General features: G+C 41.4%; 1 protein-coding gene across 1 annotated transcript in view; it reads right to left on the bottom strand.

Moving 5' to 3' along the window:
• si:dkey-178k16.1 (band 4.1-like protein 1) overlaps positions 1 to 26,102 on the bottom strand; it is a 111,701-nt gene that overhangs the window by 36,987 nt on the left and 48,612 nt on the right. The window contains exons 10-15 of the mRNA XM_034173227.1: positions 22,765 to 22,940; positions 20,325 to 20,563; positions 19,269 to 19,310; positions 13,913 to 13,942; positions 8,183 to 8,338; positions 1,128 to 1,178 (exon numbers count right to left, since the gene is read on the bottom strand). Coding sequence (XP_034029118.1) covers positions 1,128 to 1,178; positions 8,183 to 8,338; positions 13,913 to 13,942; positions 19,269 to 19,310; positions 20,325 to 20,563; positions 22,765 to 22,940 — 694 coding nt within the window. The remainder of the gene's footprint in view (positions 1 to 1,127; positions 1,179 to 8,182; positions 8,339 to 13,912; positions 13,943 to 19,268; positions 19,311 to 20,324; positions 20,564 to 22,764; positions 22,941 to 26,102) is intronic.

The following is a 26,102-nucleotide window of genomic DNA, read 5'->3' as shown; positions in this document are numbered from 1 at the left end:
GCATCATTTTCTTGTAAGCAGCCTTTGTGTGAGGATATGTGCAGTGCGCTCGGCAGATTTTCATTTCAAGGAAAAAGACGGAACGACTGGAGCAGCGCCGCATCAAATTTTGCCAGAAACTGGGTGACAGCCAGTTGTAAACCATTCGGAAGATTCAGACGGCTTTCGTTGAAAATGCTATGGGCATCACACAGATTAAGGAGTGGTACAACCGGTTTAAAGACGGCCGCACAACGGTGGAGAGCGAGCCACGCTCCGGTTGGCCATCAACATGCTGAAATGACCAGATCATTTCCAAAGTGAACTCTGTGGTGATGTGGGACCGTCGTGTGACTGTCCGAGAAATTACGGAAGAGGTGGACATCAGCACTTTTTCGGCACATTCCACTGTGACAGAAGATTTGGCCATGAAAAGAGTGGCGGCGAAATTCATGCTGCTGCTGATGGTGCAGCAAAAGCGCCTCCGTGTTGAAGTCTCACAGGACATGCTGTGACATGCCCACTTCTTCCACAATTTCTCGGATAGTCACACGACTGAAAAGTCACAGAAAGCCATCTGAATCATCCGAATGGTTTCCACCTGGCTGTCGCCCAGTTTCTGGCAAAATTTGCTCCAGTCAGTCTGTCTTTTTCCTTGAAATGAAAATCCACTGAGCACACTACACATGTCCAAACACAAAGGCTGCTTACCAGAAAATGATTGTAATCGACAGACGTGAAAAAGTTCACGCATGTGCACGAAGGTTCAAGGTTGTCTCATGCAAGCACACGTGATTCAAATCCATCAGGGTTTTGCAAAAAATAAAAGGTCTGATACTTTTCTAACAGACCTCGTATTCATTTGTATAACAGTTTAAAGAATTTAGAAGAACTTAACAGCGGTCTATCACAAATTCAGCTCGTCTCAAAGGGTGACACATAAAGAGAAGCATCAGACTGTGTAATTTGTCTTGATAAATAGCAAACTGGTTGTCAAATTATATTCTATGAGTGGTATTAACACTGCACAGTTTGCACTTTTAGGAAGCTGCAAAAAACAAACAAACATATTGATAATAATGAAGTTCTGGTTTGTTTAGTTGCTTCCAAAGAAGTATCTACGAGAAGAAAAAGATGTAACAACTCACTGAGGCTTCATTCAGAGGCTCCTCGTGAATAGCAGGTGTGGGCGGCGTCTCCTAAACAACAGCCAAAAAACATTAAATCCATCAGTCGTTTTCGTATGTGCAATTACATGAGCAAAGCAGAGGAGAAAGTGTTTCTTTGTCAGTGTGCTGACATGCAGCGCAACACACGGCTAATAAAAGCTTTATTTTGACACTTGGTGAAACAGTTTGTCACATCTGCTGCTGAAAGCTTTTAAAGATATTGCTTTTGCAGACTGGCCAGAATTCACTGCATTATTATTATTATTTACAAAATGAAAAGATGATCCATCAGTCAACATCGAGGCTTCTGCGAAAACATTTCCCAGAGAGTGTGATGTCAGAAGCATGCTATATATCATGCTATATATACGCTATATACGCATGCTATATATCATAAAACAACTGCAAGGGCAGCAGTAATGCCATGCACTGTCTGAAGGCTTCCTTTATGCTGTTGTTTAAATAAATGACTTTCACAAAAACACTATAATTTCAGCAAATGTAAGACAGCAACATAAGACTCTATTTTAACTCTTAATTGTACAACCCCAGTTCCAATGAAGTTGGGACGTTGTGTAAAATGTAAATAAAAACAGAATATAATGATTTGCAAATCCTCTTCAACCTATATTCAATTGAATACATCACAAAGACAAGATATTTAATGTTCAAACTGATAAACTTTATTGTTTTTGTGCAAAATTTGCTCATTTTGAAATGGATGCCTGCAACATGTTTCAAAAAAGCTGGTACAGTGGTATGTGTCCATTTGTTCCTCAACTCTTCTAAGGTCCTTTGTTAGGTTTCTTCTAAACATGATATGTGGATGAATGTCAAACCCAGACTTGCCCTGAAAGGGTTAGTTTAGGTAGCGGTCAAGATTACTAGGATCAAAAGTCAAAACTTTATTTTATCTTTTTTCCTCTCCAATATCTACCAATGGCCTGCATTTATATAGCGCTTTTGCATCTGCATAAAATGCTCAAAGCACTTTACAGTAATGCCTCACATTCACCCCGATGTCAGGGTGCTCAATACACACTGGGAGCAACTAGGGGATTAAAGACCAATCTGCCACACATATGGAGGTTAATTCTAGAATTGTCCAGGCAATGTCAAATTTACCATTAACCAGTCACTGAGGTCAATGATCACTGGGATCAAAAGTCAAACTTGCCACACATATTCTGCTTCTGGAACTGCCCAGGCAAGGTCATATTTGCTAAAGGTCAGGGTCATATCTGCCTTATGTTGGCTTGCTCCTAACAGAGCCTTCTGCTGATTTCTAACAAATGGGGCATGTCAAGATAGGTTGACCCCAAAATTACCCTTAAAGAATTCATTTTGGCAGTTGTCAAGCTCAAGGAATTTTTTTTTTTTTTTTAAACCTGAGGGGATGTGATGGTCTAGTGATTAAGCATTGGCCTTGAGACCCTCAGTTCAAATCCCAGCCTGACCAGAAAATCACTAAGGGCCCTTGGGCAAGGTCCTTAATCCCCTAGATGCTCCCGGTGTATAGTGAGCACCTTATATGGCAGCACCCTGACATTGGGGTGAATGTGAGGCATTATCGTAAAGCGCTTTGAGCATCTGATGCAGATATTAATGCAGTCCATTTACCGTTTTACCTGATTTGGACCAAATGTGGCATAAATGTGTATTTGAGAATTGCTTTAGCAAGGTCAGCCAGAGGTCAATCATTTGGGTGAAGGTCAAGGTCATTGGGGTCAAATATGAGATTGCTGTTACTGTCTTCATTCTAATGAGTATGATTATTAAGTTATTAAAAATGACTGCACGTGCAGTGGTAATGACATGCACTGTCAGAAGGGTTCCATAAAAAAAAAAATCCCCTTCATATTCATAAAAACATTGTATGAATGTCAAAGTGCTGAGGAGTTTTGGCAGCTCTGGAGCCTGGGATTACATCCGATCTGCTCTTTGATTTTCTACTCCTGCTACAGAGGTGCCAACGATGAACATTTTGCTTCAAATGTCCTTCTCAGCCATTAATGCAAAGAATTAAAAAAGGCTTAAAAGAAAGATGGTGGAAAGGTCTTGCACTCCTTGCAACAGCAGCCACCTGTTTCCTGTGAGGAAAGGATAATGTTGGAAGGAGCGACACGTTGACATGAGATTACAGGGGCGCCTGATGCTTAAGCGATGGGCGCTTTTGCTTAAGGACCTGCAGGGATGTGAAAAGGCTAAGCAGATGTCAAGCTTTTGCAAAGGGGAACGGGAAAGCGTAATGTGCTCCCAGGGCTATGGCCGTGAATTTTAGTCATTCAATGATGCAATGCGAAGGGATGCCAAGTTCTACTTTCTCACGCACACATGCATTTTGATGTATGTGTGCAGGTTAAAAACAAAGCTTGCACCACATCGAGTGAAGCTCATGCAATGCTTCGCTTTCCGATGAGAAACAATTTGGGCTTTACCGCTTGCTTCCTCTTGACGCCGTCATGGATGGACGTCCTGCAGGTGGTGTGGCTGTTGTCCAAACTGCTCTGCTTGTTGCTCACAGCGCTGTCTCGGGACCACTGTGTTTTCAGAGGAAGGGTTCGTGGAGGAGCCGTTAGAACTGGGGGCTGGCCGGCTGAACAATTGGAGCTTGAGAGAAGATGTTGAGAGTTGTTTTGAAAATGCTCTTCGTGTACTTTGCATGGACTTTGTCCCTTTGCTTCACTTACGTCCCTGAACTGCTGCTGGTTGAACCCTTCAATCTGGCGCTGATCCGACAATGCAGCTTCACCCGCTTCTGTGTTTTCGGATTGCACTAACATCATATCATCCACTTTCCTTCCTGTTTCATAGGATCCAGCTTTTGATTTCATCATTTGTACATCCCAAGCAGCACCAAAGACGCTGCCATCAGATTGGATTTGGGGGTTTACAACACCTTTGTTTTCTTTGTTCAAAGACTTCTTTGATCTCCGTGGTTTGAGAGGAACTATTGTGGTAACGTCTGAGTGTGAGTCTGTCCCTCTCATGAGATTTGACTCGTTTATTTTCCAAACATCACAATTCCTCATGTCACTTTCAGTTCTGGTCCCATTGCCCAGTGGGAAAGAATCTGCTGCCACTCGAGCTTCAAAGCTTGGTCTTTCTTGGTGAAAAGTGTACTGATACTGGAAATGTTTTACCTCTCTGGTCTTCATAACATTCTTTTGTACATCAGCTGGAGAGCCATATCCATTTTCCTGAATACTTTTTCTTGTTAGTACAACATCATGATGCCAGTTACTTGGTATTCTACCATCCAAGAGGTTCACATCAGTTAGTCCTTTTGTGGCGAAGTCTAATTCTTGTTTTGGGGATGTTCTGGTTCTGACAGAGTCCCAGTTGTTCTCATTTGCCTCTTTACCAGTGTAACTATCCAGAGGCTCTCCATCAGTCCAGGTTGTGACTGCAAATGTACATCTACACACAGATGAATCACCTTCAGGGTGACATTTAAGGAAGGAGGATGCATTGCTTTCCCCTTTACAATAAGTGTCCAGCGCTCCTTCATGAGCATCTTGCTTGTCAATTGATTTGACATCACTGGTCGCCTATGTTGACATAGAGTAAACAGCTGCATTAGCCTAGCTACATGTATGACCCTTTGCTGTCAAAATCAGGCTTTGAGATAACAAACTGCTCAACAGAAATGAAAGATTCCCAAGAATTACCCAGATTCCTGGATGTGGCGTGCACCACAATGTGTACCAGACTTTATGTAGAAATGGTGCCTTTGATTACTGCTGGGCCATATTTCTTTAAACGCCACCCACATTAAGTGTAAGCATATTCCATCACATTTTAGCAGCAACCATTAGCATATGCAGTCACGCTAATGATAGTTTGTGCAAACAGTTACTGGTGAACAACTGATCCCAGTTATAAGTTCAACCATGATTAACACGCTAGCATGTGCTATTGCTAACTGCTAGCAACTGGATCTGATGTGATATCCTGAAATACAGCCTGTCTGTTGTCAAGTGTTCCATTGTCCAGTATTAATCACAGCATCCAGAAAGTTTACGTCTGCAGTTCAGTCGAGGTTTAAATGAAAGAACTGGGCAATGCAAGCTTTTGTAATAAAGAAACTTTCTGGTGTTTCTTGTAAAGTATGTTTAAAAAAATACTAATTTATAAATGTTTTAGTCTTTTGCAGCTTTTTCACAAAAATTATTCACTTAACTTGTAAAAAGCCTGAATAAATCTTCTCCTGTTCCCTAATGCAATAATGGAGGAGTAAAATTTTAGTAAAAAAGGAGTAAAAAATTTCTAGACGGAGGACCGGGGTGATGCCAGAGCGCCGCCATCTTGGTTAGCGTCTAACAACCAGACATAAATAGAAATTGATGGGCAAGATCAATGTTGTTAAGAGAGTTTCACCATAAATCTGTATTTTCCGTGCTATTACTGTGCTGTTATATTTATTCAAACTCAGTCCCACATTTGTACAGCCACTAAACAAATATAGAAGAGGATCAGACTATTTGTATAATAGACTTGAATGAATTTGTTAGTCCCAGTCCCGATAGAAATAATACCATCAGTTTGTTGAACACAGTGTCTGCCACGACACGAGATACCAGTCTGATCCTTAATTAATTTCATTATGAAGTTAAGTTAAAGATGGGAATGTAAAAACTTTACATGCTCACATCATATTAAAGATATTAATATTAAAGATATCAATATTAAAGACTAATCTTAATCCACCTGTGGCGCTGCTTTTATGGAGCACTTCTCCACGAAAATTTCAAATAAAAATAAATAAAATGAAGCAGCCACGCCAGCCAGGGTAAAAGTAAGATTATTTAATCATTTCTGGACCAAGCTGAAAGAAATCTGAAAACACTTCACTGAAATGTGGAGTATATCAGAGAGAAATTAATCTCATTCATGTATATTATTAGAATATACAATGTCAAAGCAACTGTCAAGTGACCCACCAAAATCAGAGAAAAAACATTTACATTCTATGAATTTGCCCTTACAGAATATCTCAGGATGGAAAACCTGATGTGAAGAAAAAAAAACAGAGGCTAATTACAAAGGGATAAATTGAGATTTATGAATAAGACTTCTAATTGAATCACTAAACGAATAGTGCAATATTTATCTCGACAGAGCATTCAGGCGGTAAAACTGAAGTCATTACTTTACAGAATACAGATCGACACAAAAAATAAATTATTTTATAACCTTTATTCAGCAATTTTAGTCATTTCCCCACATCACGAATATTAGATATAAGACTCACTTATGAAAGCTCACTCCACAATTTATTATTATTTATTTTTCATTTATTTACCCTTTATTTAACCGGCTCATACTCCTTTGTCAGCTTGCCGCAGCACCTGAACGCTACACAAAACAGCATTTTCAGATCACTTTAATCCAAGTTTGAGTCAGACCATCATAGATTTCTATTTAATCTAGTGCCTGACAATGCAGAATAACGCTAATCAAGATGGAGGCTGCTGGCAACAGCTCACAGACTGCATCCACCATCTAGTAGACAAGGTTGGGTAGGATTACTTTGAAAGAATAGATGTGGATTACATTTCAAAGTAATCCTACCCAACCTTGCTAGTAGATTAAATAGAAATCAATGAAATTAACTTATGCTTGAGCTCCACCCATAACACCTGTTCAAATTTAGACATTATATACGTAGACACCTCATGAACTGCTGCTGAATATTGGAGCTGACGTATCAGCATGGCAGCCATCTTGGATTGGTCCCTATTGCGCCCCCAGTGCATTTATTTGTACTGAGGAAGGCGTATCCCCAACTACAATAATCTGTAACTCCACAAATGTTTACCCGATTTTCTCATGGGTTGGTTTGTTAGAAACAGAAGTGATTCAGTTATGATACAGAATGCTGTCACACATTAAAAATATGTACTTTCATGCTGAAAGACTTTGTCTTATGCTCTTTAACAAAGACATGCTATGGCATATAGATAAATGTATTATAAATGATAAATGATTATTCATTTGAATTTATTTCTCCCTCTCTTTCTCTCACTCTCACACACACACACACACACACACACACACACACACACACACACACACACACACACACACACACACACACACACACACACACACACACACACACACACACACACACACAGGGGACATCACTTTAATTTCCTCTGCTTTGCTCACCAGGTTTTGTTACAAAATGAACATTTATTTCAAGGACAGGAAAAGAAAGTTCCAGGTCATTCTACGGTCTTAAACTACCTTGTTAGGCTGCAACTGAGGCTGGAGAGTTAAAAGCCTTGAAAAAGAACTGTGTTGCACAGCTTTGTGCGTGTGCTGGCACTCTAACTCCACTGTAGTTAATTTTGTGATGTGGTGCAGCCTTACTTTGTGAAATACAGACACCACAAATGACTGAAGCATGAAATGATGGTTCTCAATTCCAAAGAATTCTGAAACAAAAGTGCATAACAAGTGGATGGAAATGCGCACAAATGCACGCTTTCTTTTGCCACATTAACGAAAATTCGCTCAAGAGTTGCAATATTAGTTGAATAGAAACACAGTTAATCAGAGGGAATACCAGTTCCTGTTGTGATAACGTTACACGTAAGTACCGGTTGTTATGACATAAAATAACCAAAATTATTGTTTGATCTTATTTGTGAAAGGTAATCCCACATGATCTGGTTTCTAAACTGCGCTGGTTACTGCAACCGTAAGCAGCACAAAATACTGGCAAATTTGCTCACTCTACATTGACTCCAGTTGACTCTGGTACCATCCTATTGTGAAGAGACCCATCCAATATGGCGGCGATGCTGGATTACATTGCAGCAAGTTATGAGGCGTCTACATATATAATGTCTATGGTTATCAGATGTTATCATGCATCGAGAAAATGAAATGTCCCACAACATAAAAGTAAGTACAAAACTGTTATTTTATTTTTTTTTTTTTATGGGAGTGTACCTATGAGAAAAAAATGGAACATAGAAAATTAAAATTAAACAGTACAAGTAGCGAGTTGGATGGCTTCTTACTGGTTTTCGCTCAGGGGTTCCCCCAGGTGGTGTAACAGAAGAAAGTCGTTTCTCCCTCTGCGCCATCTTGCTGTTGGGCTGCTTCAGAGCCCTCTTCAGCTCATTGATACTGGCCTGATGCTTTTGTAGAACATCTTCTGGCTTATCCAAAAACTGCTGCTCAACCATCAGAAAGGACAGAAGGGATGCAAATTAAAACAAGTAAATAAAAATTGTTTTTGATCAAGACGTTTAGAGGAATGAACAACATAAGATGGACAGCCAACACCCCAGATGCACATCATTTAATTGGAAAATAACATTCTCCCAGCTTTCTAATGACCAAACAAACAAGTCAAGCCAAGTCTGGGAGCATGCACTGGTGCTGTGGTTCACCACATCCATGACACCACAACCACCTTGGGTTCTGGATGACAACCACCCACGTTCCCACATCTCTAAAACAAGAGCAATCTGAGATTTCTGACATCCGCCAATCTGGATCTGGCTCACCTCCAAAATAATGTGGAGTGTTCCATGCCCTAATATCTATCTATAGCACAAATTTGGTAAGAATTCATGGAGTAGTTTTGACATGATCCTTCAAAGCCTATATAAAGTGAAATCTTGATCCAGAATCTGGATCGGGATCACCTCCAATATTCAATGGAGTGTTCCATCCCCTAATATCTATCTATAGCACAAATTTGATAAGAATTCATTGAGTAGTTTTGACGTGATCCTTCAAAGTCTATATAAAGCGAAATCTTGATCCAGAATCTCGATCGGGATCACCTCCAAAATTCCTCTCCAGCTAACGGGGTCCTCAACACTCAGGCCCCTGCATGCCAGATCATGCACAAAGAAGCAAAAATTGAAGCTGGCACTCCCTCACAATGCAACTGATATTCAGTAACCACTTATTTGATACAAAGAAACCATATTAGGACACAACATTATATAAGACAAGAATTTCACTCAGCGCAAATACTGCAGCAAGGCAGTCTTAAGTGATCCATTGCGGCCTTTCACCACACAACAAGCCATATTATTCCAAGTGTTAAAATGACCAAAATGACAGACACAGCTTTCTACAACAGCTAGTGGCTGCATCAAGTGGCCTCTACGCAGCCCAGTCTCAGTTTTTTTTTTTTTTTTTTTTTTTTTGTCCTCCCGTCACAAAATAATGTAAATTTTCGTGACGGGTTTTTTAACTCGCTATTACAAATGCTATTTTTAACTCACTATTATGAACCCTACTCCTACCCCCAACCCTAATCTTAACCATAAACAACCATACTCCTTCCTCTAACCCTAACCACCCCCGACCCCCCCCTGCACTTTTAATTACGTGCACCCGTCACAGAATGAATTAGAATAAATTTGTGCTCCCATGATGAAAATTTTGCACTTTTCATGACAGTATGACGAACCAGTAGATTAATGTGTATTTCATGCTGCTGAATCATGACATGCCGTGAGACTGGGTTGCCTCATTGCTGCAGACACTGTAAGAGCCAGACACAGCTCACTGTCACCTCTAGTTTAAATTGCTGTCCTAGACAATCTTTCCCTCACTGCCAAACCTAGAGCCTGGAGAAAGTCACATAGGTCTATCTCTCTCTCTCTCTCTCTCTCTCTCTCTCTCTCTCTCTCTCTCCCCTCCCAATTCTGTAGGCGCATTCAGAATGCACCATCACTCTATTCAAGAGTCAGAACCATTCACACTTGCCACTAAACACTCAAAAATGCTTTAAAACAATAGTCCTGTCAGCCTGAAAACACTTTGTGTTTATTTTTTTTTATTCAGACAAAGCATTCTGTCACAAAAAACACATGGATGGGCTCTCGACCAAAGATCTGCAATGGCACCAGTGGGCCGCTGAGCCTATATAGGACTTACTTCTTCAACTAACAGGGGAGGGCAACAAGAAGTCTGACCTTTATTCCTCTCACATCTTTCTGATGTCATAAGGTGCTAAAGAATGCTAATGCATAAGAAAAAAGGAAAACGAACACCACAGTCACATGTTGACTGTAGGAAAACAGTCACAAAGGTTGTTGTAACTGCGTTACTGTCAACTGTAGCAACAGACAGTAAATACTGACAGGACAATCAATAACTGCAGTTTTAATTTCATGGACAATAACACCTTCATCTACGAATGCAGGAGTATTTTGGTGTTTTGCATAACATTGCACCATGAAGCTTTGTCTCACACTGTTTAAAGATTTTTGTGTTTTTCCTGTTTTTCTGAAACAAAATCCAAGTGTATCTGCACCAAAAAGACTGGTCTGTAAAGATCATCATGGCTTTTGTCCTTGTAGCTGAGCGAGAGATGAAGTCAATTTTTACAGACTTTTTTTTTGGCATATGCCAATGCTGCCTGTGAAAAGGAGCAATAGAGGATTTTCCCATCATCTTTTCAATGAAAACAATAGAACATCCAGCTTTATCACACAACGACAACATGAAGGTGAATACAGCGTGAAGCGGATAAAAGGAAACATTTTGAGGCAGATTTGGCTTTGATATTTGCTCTTCTTGAGTCAACAATTGTCTATCCAGATAATTTCATGATAATTTGTGAAATGTTTTCCATTTTATCATCTACAAACAAACAAAAAATAGGTGGTCACTTGAGCTGCAATTGTTAAAAGATTATTAAAGACAGTGTGTAGGATTTAGGGTTGTTTATCAGCAGAAATGGAATACAGCATTCATAACCATCTGTTCATTAGTGTGTTTTCAAGCTTATAATGAGTGCATGGGAACAGGCCCAACTGACCCCCATGCAGTGTTGCCAGATACAGCTGACGGTTTCCAATTTTACAGCAGATGCCCTTCCACATTACATAGAGATGGAGAATGGACACAGCTTGTCTTGAATCAGGAACCTTCTGTTTAGAAAGCAAGCACACTAATCACTTGGCTACCTAATGTCCAACACCCTGAGAGCAAAAATTGCAGCTGTATTGTTTTTTTCTTGGAAGCAAACCCAATTGCTGCTCTCAGACTTTCATGTCTTTTCTAAGCCTATAGCTGTTTCTCCACTTCTCAGGCATTCTCTCACTTTCCAAGATTTTCTGAAAACATCTGCATAAAAACCCCACTTTACATCTCTCCTAAACATTTCCATGCATTCACAGGTTTGTCATCTGGACCAACTGCCTTTCCATTCATAGCTGTCCTCACTTAATCCTTACAAATCTGTTGTGCTTCCTTATTCAGTCCCTTCACATAATCCAGCCTTCACTCACTCTCATTTTCTTCATTCATCAGCTCCTCAAAATACTCCCTCTTACATTTCAACACACTTTCCTTACATGTCAGTGCATTTTCATTTGTATTCTTTGTCACCCTAACGCCTGATGCACATGGCAAGATTTTAAAATTGTCCGTAGGTTTTCAGTAACTGAGAGACCCCACACATGCCAATTAAAAAATCATAGCTATAACAATTTTGGTCACCCAGTGTGTTGTGGAGCCACATTGCAAAGTCAACACACCACACACGAACAGATTTCACTCATGAACATTCCCAGGTCAGACGGGAAATCTCACAAAACCTCTCGAGATCAAACGTGACTTTAGAGTAAACAATTTTGGATTCCCCTCTGTGCTTCCCTCACCTCGCTTTCTGATTGGCTACATGTCACATTCAACAGGCTTATGTGTGCAAAGGCACACCCCACATGCTTGGATATCAGGCCAAGACAATCCAACATGTTGAATATACACGATTTGAGATCTGAGCGGTCCCAACGTCCTCCCAAGCAGACTAGAGCACTCATAACATACCACATACAACAGGAATATCTGATAAGATTATCTTTAGAGCCATCACAATAGTTGGGGCTTCCTAGATTGTCAGAAGGGGAAGATCGGGTCAGAAATCACCATACTTATCTTGCCATGTGAACCAGGCTTAACCTGCAGCCCATCACTTCCAGCTTGGTCCCTTTGTCTGGCCAATCAGTTTAAGTTCTTTTCTCTTTCCATAGTGTTGAACTACTACTACTACTACTACAATCTTTTCAACTTTTGCCACATCTTGTCTACTTTTTGAAACTTTCCAACTATCCCAATTCTTTTTCGCCAAGCTCTTCCTCCTTTTATTTCCTGAACATCTTCATTGCACCACCATCTCCTTGCCTTCCTTCTGTTCAGATGTTATAATTCAGTATGAATGGTAAATGGACTGCATTTATACAGCACTTTTCCATCTGCATCAGAAGCTCAAAGCGCTTTACACATTAATGCCTTACTTTCACCCTGGTGTCAGGCTACTGTCATACAAGGTACTCACTACACACCGGGAGCAACTAGGGGATTAAGGACCTTGCCCAAGGGCCCTTAGTGATTTTCTAGTCAGGCTGGGATTTGAACCGAGGATCCTCTGGTCTCAGCGGTATCTTCCTAGCTTTAGACCTCACCACATCTGCAGCAGTTGTCCAGCTTCAATTCACCTCCATACAGTGCATGCTTCACCTCTTCCCTGAACTTCACATGACAGTCTATCTTCTTCAGCTTCCACCATCTGATCCTTGACTCAGCTCTTCTCTTCCTCTTCTTTACCCCCAGAGTCACCCTACAATCCACCAGGCAATGCTGTCTACCTACACTCTCCCCTGCCACCATCTTACAGTGTTCAAGTTCTTTGAGTTTGAATCTCCTGCATAGGATATACATCATATATCAACCTGTGCCCCTCCTTCTTCTTCTTCAAATATGTAATGACCACAGCTATTTCCATCCTTCTTGCAAAATCTACTGCCATCTGCTCTTCTGCATTCCTCTCCTTGATACTCTATCTACCCATTACTTCCTCATCACCTGTGTTCCCTTCACCAACATGCCCACTGAAGTCCGCTCCTATCACTACTGGGTACACCATCCACCACTCTATCCAGCACACTCCAGAAATCTTCTTTCTCCTTTATAGTACAGTACAAGCTACCTGTGGGACATATGCACCATCTGTCTTTGTCCTCTTTGTTATACCAGCCAACTTGCTCCCTTTAACAGCCATACTGCCAGCATTCAAAGTCCCGACTCTGACTTCCATAACTTTCCTGCTGTCTTACTGCCTCTGGACATGCACGCCACGTCTTCTTCTTTGCCCAACAATAGCCTAATTTCTGCCACCACTTTGTTGGACAACAGCACCAGTGGTTGTCATTGTTAACCTGGGCCTCAACTGATTTGGTAGGAAAATTCAATTTACATTGGTCTAGAGATTTTTTACAATGGATGCTGTTCCTGCCACAAACCTTCTCATTTTCTCTGGCTTTAGACCAGCTGCCCAAATACACTGGTTTATACACCCAATGTGGCTCATATGTGACAAGATTTTGCTGGTGTCGCTCTTCTTGCTTCTACCTTCCTTATTTACCGGGGCTTGGGACCCGCACTCAGAATGCACTGGCTGTACACCCCCTTGTGGCTGAGTTAAATCCTGCACACTGCAGATTTCAATGAGTCACCAGCTATTTTGAAAATTGATTAGTCATTTTAAGTCAGATTTCAGCTTCTTATTTTCTCACCAACACTAAAGAAAATATCGTTAATTGCAGTGTCTGAAATGTGGACTGAAGGAAGGAAGGATATCAGTGGCAGAAATTGCATTCTGCATTCTGCAATGTTTAGCTCCTACTCAGTTCTGGTGCTTTTGGTGTGAAAGCAGCCGTGACAGTACATCATGTGATGGACACACACAGCACATGCCAAAAAGAGAGGACAGGTGGTACCTCCTGTTTGGGCCGAGGGCTGACCAGATCCTTGTCCCACAGGTGAGGGAGCCGAGGGTGAGCCAGGTGAGATGAGGTGAAGGGCAGAAAGTAAAGGAGGAGATCAAGGGTGGAGTGCAGACACGTTCATAGACAAAGAGGAAAAGTGCTGCAGGTGAGTCAGAAAGGCAGGCAGCCAGAATGTGCTGACAACGCTGAGTGTGTACACTTAAGACTGTTATAGTTCTGCCAAGACAGACAATCCATTCAGTGGACGCCAATTGATAATTAAAAGAGACATTTATAGACTGAACCTAAGTGTGTGCAGGCTGTAATTATTGTTTCATCCAAAGATTAGGAGAGAAGACTTGAGAAAAACCTTCAGAGACTAATGCAATGCTGATACTCTCCACTGGATTCTCTCCTCATTAATTTTTTTTTTTGTTTGTTTTTTGGTTTTTATGCTGTTGTGCAGGACACAGGAATCCAGGACAGGATTACTGAACACATTTTAATTATTGCCAGGCATTTGTATGTCACGGAGCGAAGGATGCTGACGAACGTAGAGAAATTTGGGTTCCATCAAGGATTGTTAAAGGTTGCAAAACAGTTTGCAAACAGTTTTTAGTGTCGCAAACAGTATTTGTTGTCACAAATCAATTTGAGCATGTTCAAAATTTCTTAGCGAATTTATTTTATGCAAACAATTGCAAACGTTGTACAAACAGTTGTAAATTGCAAGCATTGGTAAATGGCTGTAATGCGTGTTGCCAAAATTCATTTTGGTTCGCAACCACTCTGACCCAAACAGTGTACCTGTTCTTCTTCCTTTCTTCCTTTTCGTCCACGTTTTCCTTCTCTTCTGCAGCAGAATACCTGCAGCAGCAGCTAGACAAAGCAGATCTTCCTCAAGGGCAGCAGAAATTCGCTACGTTCGTCAGCATCTACGCTGTGAGAGTGCGGACTTGATTTTCACCAACAAAGTTGGCAATTCCAAAAATCGCAACATCTGATGATCCATGAGATACTAGTGGGACAAGATAAAGGAACAGTTCATGTAAACCTCTGATTGCTGGTGTCACCTCTGACAATTGCACCATATGAGAGAAATTCTGTTTTCAAAATGCTCAAAATGAAATACACGCATCTGAACGGCTTACCAGCAGTTAAACTCTAAATTAACTCAATCTGTTTTCCTCCAAACCATAAAAATGTCCGATTTTTTTTTTTTGTTGTTGTTGTTCTTTGTGCATTTTATGATTAATAATCAACATAAAATAATCAACACAAGCAGTAATGGCCTCGGTGGCCATCATACACCGGCTTTGTAAAAGAAAGAAATGGGGAAAAATCCTATTTCAATGACTGAAATCACAGATTTACTACTGCGGTCTATTTTGCACGCACTCTTCTCTCTTGTTGCCTTTTTGGAAATCTGTCATTGTGACCATTTAACTATGTATGTTTGCTCAACTGCAACATTTTTATCACTGCATGTTCTGATGATTCTGTGATGTTTTAAAGCAACTTTTCCTTTTGACCCCTGTACAAACTGAAATGAACTTTTACACCATTCTTGCTGTTTTTACCCCATAGCTCCATATCATTTAGTCACAGATAGTCCAAACCATACCTTTTTGGAATCTCTGTGATCAGACAAATAATGTGATATAGGTTTCAATATGTTAGGAGCATCTTTTAATTTTGACAACTGTATGCTTCTGGCCGCCTATTGAAAATTCAAGTAGACACCCTGCCTTTTCAAAAGGGTAATGTCTAAGGTGATTTGTGCCACATTTGGTGGTTGTATCACCATTTGAAGGATTTTTTTTTAAGTTATCCACTGCACTTACAATATAAAGCGTCTTGGGGCAACTGTTTGTTGTGATTTGGCGCTATATAAATAAAACTGATTTGATTTGATTTGCCTATATATTGTTAGTGAAAATTGTGCAAAATGGTGCAAAATTGATACAAATGGGTAATGAAATCAAAAAAAAATTCTGGTCATAATCCCTCAGATGTGCTAGTAACAAACAATTTAAGAACGTTGTTTGTGTTTTATTATTGCTGCTTTGACTGAACTGTGGAATTCTGGCTTTGGTTTGATGGTCTTATTGTCTGTAGTGGCTTGACTTCCTGAACCAATTTAAAAAATAAGCAAATTGCCCATAAGGACAAGGAACATAAGTTGATTTTTAACTGTTAACCCATCTTATTTTCACCAAAAGATAATTTCTCAAATGAATAAACAGTCAAGACCTTGCCACACATTTGAGCAGCTTTTGTCACCATCTAGCAGATGATGTGAGCATTTCAGTGCTCCTGGTACACTTCCTACTTGAAACCCAAAATTCAGTTAAAAAAAAAGGCATTTATAAACAGTGTTGCCACAGTAACTTTGAAAAGTTACATTTTACAGTTACTTTATACAGTTACTTCATTAGCAGCTGCGGACAACTTGTCAGCAGCTGCTGAATGTAACTAATAAAGTAACTCGTAATCTAGCTTGTTGTTTGTCTACATGTGGCCCTGCGACAGACTGGCGTCCTGTCCAGGGTGAACCCCGCCTCGTGCCCTATGACTCCTGGCATAAGCTCCAGCTCCCCGTGACCCTTAATTGGACTAAGAGGTTGAAGATGTGTGTGTGTGTGTGTGTAATCTAACTTGGTTATATTTAAGTTTGAGTAAAGTAACTTTGCTGATTAGTTACTTTGTTGATTACTCAATCTTAAGAATAACCAAGTTAGATTACTAGTTACCTTAGTTACATTGCTTATTAGTTACAAGTAGTCATCAGCTCCTCATAAAATAACTGCATAAAGCTGCTAATGAAGTAACTTCATAACGTAACTGTATAAAGCAGTGGTTTTCAAACTGTGAGCCCCCCACCCCTGGGGGGCGCCAGAGTTCTATGGGGGAGTGCAAGGGTTAGGTATCGAGAACTGGTTCTTTTTGAGAATCACTAAGAAATGATTCAATCCACCAATATCAATAGCTTTTTTGCTTAATGATTCCCTTATTGGTCCTTCAGAGCGGCCATTGTTTTTGAGGGTGTTTTATCAGGAATATGATCATTTCTTTACATTGATTGCAAGAATTGTCCCCCATTCTGCAGTTAGAGTCTGGCCGGAATTCATAACGTCAAAGTGAATCACCATTTGAAATCAAATGACACGTCTTTCCAAATGTTCTAATACAGACAACAAACTACAACAGACTAAAACATTTTTTTCCTCCCAAAATGAGACGTCCTGTGTTCTTTATGAATTACATTTATGTTGACGTGCAGAGCAGCCGGTTGATTTCAGCTCAGAAGTATGGAAAGACATTAATGTCTGAAAGGAAATGCTTTTGAGAAAAACTACAGATTTTGTCTATTTTTATTTAAGCCCAGAGATCAAGGATCCAGTGACCAATTTCATATTTATTTACTTTAAGACTCAGTAAAATGTTATCAACATAGAAAACCTGTAAAGCCTACTTTTAGTACACAGAAAATTCACAAGAGGTATTGATAAGGGAATCAATAAGGGAATCGATAAGGAATCGGATCAATAAGCGGAACTGATAATGGCATCAATATCGATAAAATCTTATCAATACCCATCCATGTAAAGTTGAATTAATATTATTTATGTTAAAATGTGTTTGTTATGCCAAAGACATTTAAAAACACACAGAGATATTTAAATGTTAAAAAAGTATGTTTAAAATATGACAAAAGGTCAAAATAGAAAAATAGAAAGTTCTTTAAAAACATGTTTGAAAAGGGTGTAAAATGTGTGAAAGAATAGCAAGTTCTTTAAAAACATGTTAAAATGTTTACAAAGGCTGTAAAATGTGTAAATGCATAGACAGTTCCTTAAAAACGCACAAATAGTTTTAAAATGTGTTTAAGATGTGTAAAAGAATAAAAAGAAACACACAAAAAGGTTGAAATTGTGTGTATGGGTGTCATGGGGGGGGGGGGCAGTGCAGCTATTCATTTGTTCTCTGAGGGGGGTCACTCTACCATACTATGAAAACCTCTGGTATAGAGTAATTAAAAAAGGAATGAATGAAATAACTTTTCAAAGTAACTGTGGCAACACTGTTCATAAATGTCAGAAATGTGTGATTTTTTTTTTTTTTTTTTTTTGGCAGGTAGGGCTTTGATGTCCCAGTATTAATGTATGAAAATTTTGATTTTTGAGAGTTTTATGGTTGTTGAGTTTTAAGACGTGGAACGTTTGCGGTATGGATGAACAAAAGGATGGACGGAAGAACAGCAATTTCTCTTGACAAACACAACTTACAGCTGTGGAAAAAGACAGCAACAACTGGTAACTGAAGCAAGTGTCAGGGGTGAGTAGAGCAATCAAATGATCAAATCAAATCAAATCGTGAACAATGTTGCAATACTTCAGACTTCACTAAGATACTTCAGAGACACTAAGTCTCAAATAAAATGTGAAGAAATAAACACAAATTCCAAACATAATTTCCTGATGTGTTAAAATGATTAGTATGTCATTATTTTAGTTGCCAACAAATTTTGTGTCGATTAGCCAGTTATCAGTTTATTACATAAATGTATTTGTAGCTGAAGGGCTTTAACTTTTTTAAACACTGATTTAAGTGTGGCAGGTAAATAAATTACATTTTAAATCAAATTTTCTTGTGAAATTATTTTTAGTAGGTTTCCAACAAAAAAGCATCAACTATACAGTTCTGTGCAAAGGTTTTAGGCATCCCAAAGTTATAATAACAAGTACCACCCCCTTTTTATTGGTATGTCAACACGAAATCAGTTCCAACAAAAGTGAATATGTCAGCTATTTCTTAATTCATTAATAATAATCAAAATAGTAATTTGTTTGTGTACTAGCCAGTATAATACCACACAAACACAGTTGCAAATCATGCAATATTAAAATGATTGTAAAACACAATTACTCATACTTTAAGTCACGTTATCTTGAAAATAGTTTTGAGGTACTGTGACTTATACGCTGGTGTGACTTATATACTGAAAAAATCACACGTGAATAGAACCCAATTTTCATATCGATTTATCATTAAAGTTGAAATTCATCATACATTTAATTTATTTAGGGATATTTATCAGGTTTTCATCATTTTTAATGCTTTTATGATGCATTAAATGTGCCTAAAACTTTTGCACAGTGCTGTACATATTTCCAAAGAAACATTAAATGTTGTCACATCTGCAGAAAAATCCATGCATTTTTCATACTGAAAAGACGATTTCCTCAGGATACAAATGAAAAGAAGGAGGCGGCGTGCCAAGCAAACATAGTGTGATACATGACCCACATAGTGCACAACTGCACAGACAGACACGACTGGCTCTTTAAAGTAAAAAATAAAATACCTCTGGCTTTGACTGTACAGGCGAGCCTGCCTCCTCCTCACCCTGCAGGTGTGGGGAGAGAGAGGGTGAGAGAAAAGAAAGCAGGGGTTAGTAAACAGAGTATCAGGTAGAAAAAAAGAGAGAAGAAATCAGCAGCATCAAAGAGGGTGAAATCAGATTATGAGAGGATATTTACAGAGCAGAGCCTTGAACCCACAGAGGGAACTACAGACATCTGAGGAGGAGAGCAAGAGAACCGAGCTGTGTGTGGGAAAAGAAGCGTGTGGAATGTGGTTGGATAAGGGAAAAAGAAGGATGAGGTTAGTCAGACGTTCATGAGGGAGTTTTCTGGACTGTTTCATGGCGAGTGCTGCGTCGTTTTAAAACCAGCCAGAGTATTTCCAGGTTTGTACTCTCCTCAGATTATGAAACAGTTTTCACATTGAGCGTACAGTACTTCATCACCAAATACTTCATTTACCACAACATCATTATTATGAAAACTGCTCTTACACCTGGATGGGTTTGGTGCCGTAACAGCAGAAGTTAAATCTTGGTGAATCTCAGCTGATTTCCTCCACTCGCTCTTGCCAGGGAGATTTCTGTGTGGAGTCCACACAAGCAGGAACGCTACTCAGAAAAGTCTGGACAAGTCATGTTTTCCAGAACTTGACAGACTCCCAGCTACCTCGGCACCACCTGCAGTCAGCTCAAGACGACCCAGCAAAGGCTCGACACATGGAGATGTAACTCCAGCCAAACTTGGCATAGACTACTTCCTCAACTCTTGATATCTCGGATAATTCTTTCCATCCTCTGCATGAAAACTAGATGCCAAGATATGTCAAAGCCTGTGTGAGGCAACTGAAGCATCTGGGAGTCTAAGCTCCTAAAAAGTTTGAACATGTTCAAAACCGATATAAGTGTAACCAGACTTTTCCCTGTTATGGGGATCTATGCCGAGCAGTGGGTTGAAGATGACTCAGCCAAGTGTAAGAGCTGTCAAAAATTACTTAAAGAGTGACCTCATGTTTTAGTTGGACAAGAACAAAAGAGTTGGTGGAGGGTGTATTGTACCTTGAGCTCCAAAGTCTTGGTTGGAATTGAGGTATCAATTCTCTGAGGTTGCTTCTGATACTGTTCTTGATCTTGTTCCAGTTCCTGGTCTGTAAACTGATCATGGTCTTGATAGTGGTAGTGATCATGGTCTAGATCGAGGCTGCCTTCTTGGTCCAGGTCTTCTCTAGACATGAACTGTGTGCGTTCACTGGAGCTTCGCTGGGACAGCTGGTCCATGCTGTCACCTAGAGCAGAAGCTGGTTGAGATGAAAAAGGAAGGAGACAAGTCACCTGGGCTGAATCAATTAAGATTCTCAGTCATCCAAGTAGAAATCACCAACAACTTTTGTCAGAACAAACTGGACTTCTTGTTTAGTTATCAAGATGATGACTCCTGCAAGAAGGCTCTTCAGTCTACGGTTGCAATTTGATACATATCAAGATAAATAATTTGTGGTGAATGTGAAGGACCAAATTATTCTGAAGCACAAATTGTAATCCTTGATTTATCAGTTTCCTGTTTGTATATTTATAATTAATTCATGATTATTGTGCAAGATGTCATAATTTCTTCCATGTAGTAGTCCACTTTTCATAATATCATGAAACTCACTTCAAAAATGATACGATTCAGTACAGGTTCCACAATACGATTATCACAATTCACAAGATATCGTTACACACCTCGTCTAAGGTGAATAACCCTGCTTGGTTATTAGTAACAGTTTGAGTTAACAAACCAGTTCACTCGGTCTGGAGATGTAACTCAGAGTTATGATGAAACATCTTTAACGATAAACAAAAAGTCCAACTTCATTTGACCAAACTATAATCACCTGAAAATATTTTTTTCCAAGAAGTCAAGATGATCAACAGTTTGCATGTATATATACCGTACGCCCACCGGCCTCTTCACAAGCTATGTATGCATGAAGATTCAGTAAGGTATGTCTTCTATAATACATTCCAATACTAAGGTAGAACTACTAGTGTATACTAAGGTATATCTAAATATCTAAAAAACAAGAAGAGTAGAATAGAACAGTAGAATAAAGTAGAGCCACTTAGGTGCCTGGTCTTGAGACAAATAGCTAAACCACCAAGCACGTGGAAAGAATTCACTGCATTCAGGCATGTCGACATGATCAAGAGAATCTGCTGACATTCAAATCAAGCAAAAGAATGGGGAGGAAAGTTGCCAATCCATTGGTGGCGCCAACTCCTGCTTGGAGTTGTTTAAGAAAATGGTGATTGCCCGGAATTTTCATGCACAACCATCATTAATGTCTACAAAGAATGCACCCCCCCCCCCCCCAAAAAAAAAAAGGAAGTGGCAGGCTCTCTGGGTGGAAATGCCTAATTTTTGGCTCAAACTGATGAAATGGCAATAAAACTCATTACAACTAAGAGATACAGATATGCATCTCTGAACACACAACATTTCAAGCCTTGGAGCAGATGGGTTACAGAGTGGGGGTGGTGGCGGCCAAGTGGTCAATGCCCTTGTTTCCAGTGCGGAAGGTTCCTGGTTCAATAGAATAGAATAGAATAGAGCCTTTATTGTCATTGTTCATATACATACATACAACGAAATTTGCCATCTGCATTTAACCAACCTAATTACAGTTAGACACAATCCAACCACTAGGGGCAGTGGGCAGCCACAGTCCAGCAACTGGGGACCAACTCCAGATGTAGAGATGCTGCCTTGGTCAGGGGCACAGAAGCAGACCCTAAATAAGCATGTTTTTGATTGTTGGAGGAAACCCACGCAGACACGGGGGAGAACATGCAAACCACACAGAAAGGGCGGGAAGTGATCCCATGACCTTCTTGCTGTGAGGCATCAGTGCTAACCACTAAACCCCACCCCTGCCCAATATAGAGTTGCGTCAGGAAGGGCAACCGGCATAAAACTTGTGCCAAATCAACATGCAGATCCGTGGATATGCTGTGGTGACCGCAAGTGAAAACAAGGGCATAGCCAAAGAAAACCACACCAGGTGCCACTGTCAGCTAAGAACAGAGAAATAGGCACCAGTGAGCTCAATGAAACTGGACAAAGGAGGATTGGAAACGCTAATCTGCCTCTCAGATGGTACCTTTCAGAATTTCGCATAAAGCGCATAAAACCATGGCGCCATCCTGCCTTGTATCAATATTCCAGGCACCCCCCCCCCCCCCCCCCCAAAAAAAAAATGGTGTAATGATGGTGTAATGGTTTGGTACCTATCATGTCAATATGGACCAAAATCTCAGGAATGTTTCCAGAACGTTGTTGAATCTCTGAAGAATGAAGGTAGCTGTAAAGGCAATGGGGGGAGTCAACCCAGCACTGGCAAAGTGTACCTAATGAAGCGGCCAATGTGTGTACATTCTGCAAAAACACGCAAATCATAATCCAGGACCACGAGCAAAAGAACCTCTGGGAGGACAGTTGAAATGTCAGTGTGCTCACCTCCATCCATGCTTCGAGGCAGCATGTATCGTTTGCTAATGGACCGCTCAAACTGTGGAGCGGGCCTGTCAATCAAAGCACTGGCCTGTCTGGTCTGGGCTTGGGTGCGGCCACTGTAGCGGAACTTGGAGCCAATCACCAGGAAGCCCTTGGGAGGCGGCTCTGGAGAAACCAACCTGCAGGACGGTTCAGTTTATGTAAAATCTGCACCCTGAGTTTACATTTTGTACTTTATTATCATAGACTGCATATACAAAATGACAGTATGACAGCACAGGTGATGAGAAGTGAGACCAAACTGTCCATCACCCGCTGGTGGCTGACTGCGGGACAAATCATTATCTTTGACTTCTCCATGTAAATCTTTTGGGCATGGATGAACATAAAAATTTAAGGTTACAGAAGATTTTCTCCCTCAGAGATGTCTTGTGCTTGTTTATGTGTCTAAATATGAATTTTGAGACCAAATCCATTTTAGCAAATATATTAGATACATTTTTTTTAAATCAGGATCCAGACATTTAACAGGCTTGATACAGTAGCTTCATAGCAGCAAATGTAATATGGCTAATGCTAGTTGTTGCTCTATCAATTATGGCTAACATGACTTTTGTTTATGGAAAAATGGCAACAAAGAGGAATCTGGGCAACCTATTGCTAAATAGATTTGGATCCATCCAATCATATGCCTGTGTTATGACTGCATACAACTAATACATTGGACAAACATCACCAGTTAACAGAAAAACATATTAACACACAACACTGTGCTAACATTATGCTAACATTGTGATATTTTTGTTAGCCTGGTGCACATCATTCTACACAGAAGTCTGACTTGTCCCCAATAATGCACTGCACTCCATAGCAACCAGTATGAAGGGTAAAACCAAGTCTACCGAATTACACAAAAAGAAGCTCATAATTCAGAACATCGGCATCTGTTCTTAATATACTGTAATGATCATAGTTAATGTTCACGTTGTCACGCAAGGGTTAACTGTTCTCGAGTGGGGAGGGGGAAAGTGGGTGTGGTGAGGAGAGAGATGAGAGACGAAAAAAAAAAGAAAAAAGAAAAGAGTCGAGCGTGAGTTGTGGCTGCAACAGCAACTCTGTTATCTTTGGCGTGTTAAAAATAAAGGCTCTGAAAGAGAACCATGGTCCTTGGTTGACTCTCTGCAGCGAGGGATATTACATTGGTGTCAGAAGCTCGGAATTTGCCCACTGCATGCGCCGCTGTTAAACGGGGGGAGAAGATGTCCTCTAGCTCGAGTGCCCGGCTGCAGGTAAAGAAGGAGGCCGATGAGTGCGCAATAGACATTCCAGAAAACACAGTGATTGCCTCGGAGTGCTGGAGTTCGCAGCGGTTGGACGGCACTGTTACCCGCCATCGGGACGCTATGCAGCCCACTCCTGAATGCAGCGCGGGACCTGAGACTAACAAAGATGGCGGGGCCCAGCAGCTCTTTGTCACCCGCTCCACGACACCGCTATTCTCCGGCAGAGGGAGCAGCCACTGCGGGTTGGTCTGAGAAGATTAAAGCCGTGCAGCTGGCACTTTCATTGACAGAGGAAGCGGCAGACTGCCTCTTGCTCCTGACCCCTGAGGAGAGAGGGGACTACTCTATGTTGGTCGGAGCTCTGCAGAGACGCTTTGGACTTTTTAATCTGAAAGACTCCCTGCGGTGTGAGTTTGAACACCGTGTCAGGCGACCGGATGAGCCCCTGCGATCCCTGGCACATGGGATTGAGAGCTTGGGCAGACGCGCATATGAAGGAATGCCAAGCACAATCCTGAATGAGCTAGTCTGTGACCAGTTCATCCACGCTCTGACACCTGTGGAGCTGCGCTTACACGTACAGCTCGCCCACCCCGTGACACTAGCTGAGGCGCTTGAACTGGCCCTAGAGAGGGAGGTCGCCACCTGTGCCATGAAGCCGTCAACACCTACACCAGTGATGGCTACCATTGTGAAAGAGCTGCCGGAACAGAGACCGGTGTGGGTAGAGGAGCTGGTACGTGCTGTGAAAAATCTGTCAGTGGGTCCTACTGTGAGTGGAGTGCAACACAACCTGCCTGCTGTCTGTTGGGGGTGTAGCAAGCCAGGACACATGCTCCGTCGCTGCCCAGAAGCTAAAGGTCAGCAAGGAAACGGGAAAGGGTCTGTGTAGCCTGGATGACACGGACCCCGTCATCCATTCACCGGGATCCGCATGCTGATGCGGTAGAGACTGTGGGCTGGACAGAGGTGGGTGACCGCTGCCATGTTCCTGTGCTGATTGGAAATGTTTCCTGCCCAGCCCTCGTGGATACGGGATCTACTGCCACATTGGTGAGACCTGATGTCGTCCCAGACGGGGCCGTTTTAGAGCCGACGTCAGTAAGGCTGCGGACAGTGACTGGTCAGACGGCTGAAATGAAGGGCAGAGGAACGTTTGTTTTCACAGTGGGGAGTCTGACAGTGACTTTTCCGGCATGGGTGGCTGAGGTGAAAGACCCATGTGTCTTGGGCCTGGACTTTCTCAGAAGCACAGGGTGTGTAGTGGACCTCGGGGCAGGTATGCTCATCTTGCCGGGAGGGCAGACTACCCCACTAATCCCGCAGTACAATCAGGTTCTCCCGGCATCACCCACCTCCTACACTGCTGCACATTCAGAGCTAGCCACTCCTCATCTGGACGAGATCCAGCCCAGCCCGCCCACACCACTCACCCCAGCTGTGTTGTCTGCAGATGTTTTAGCTCCACTGGATGCCCCAGTGGATCGCGGGGAGGCCATCCGGGGTATCTGGCAAGAAAGCTGCGTTGGTCTGGATGAACGGCAGCAGGTAGAACTGTGGCAGGTTCTGTGGGAATTTAGGGACATTTTTGCACTCAGTGACAACGAAGTGGGCCTCACACACCTGACAGAGCACAACATTGACACTGGGGATGCACGGCCCATCAAAGTGCGACCCCGTCACTTGCCTATGATTCGACAGGAGGCTGCTGATCGTGAGGTTCAAGCCATGCTGGAGGCGGGCATAATCGAGCCCTCAGACAGCCCATGGTCTTCGGCTGTGGTCATGGTCCCTAAAAAGAATAGCTCAAGGTGGAGGTTTTGCGTGGATTATAGGCCCCTAAACAAGGTGACAAAAAAAGACTGTTACCCCCTTCCCCGAGTGGATGAAACCCTGGATTTGGTGTCCGGCTCCTCATGGTTTTCTTCACTGGACCTGCGAAGTGGGTCCAGGCCCATCACCCAGGAATCCAGGCCAAAGACAGCATTCAGCACCACCAGGGGACATTGGCAGTTCAAGGTTCTCAGCTTTGGACTGTGTAACGTGCCCGGGATATTC

The sequence above is a fragment of the Thalassophryne amazonica genome, chromosome 6 (assembly GCF_902500255.1).
Source record: "Thalassophryne amazonica chromosome 6, fThaAma1.1, whole genome shotgun sequence".
NCBI classification, from domain to species: domain Eukaryota; kingdom Metazoa; phylum Chordata; class Actinopteri; order Batrachoidiformes; family Batrachoididae; genus Thalassophryne; species Thalassophryne amazonica.
This window is presented reverse-complemented; position numbering and strand designations above follow the sequence as displayed.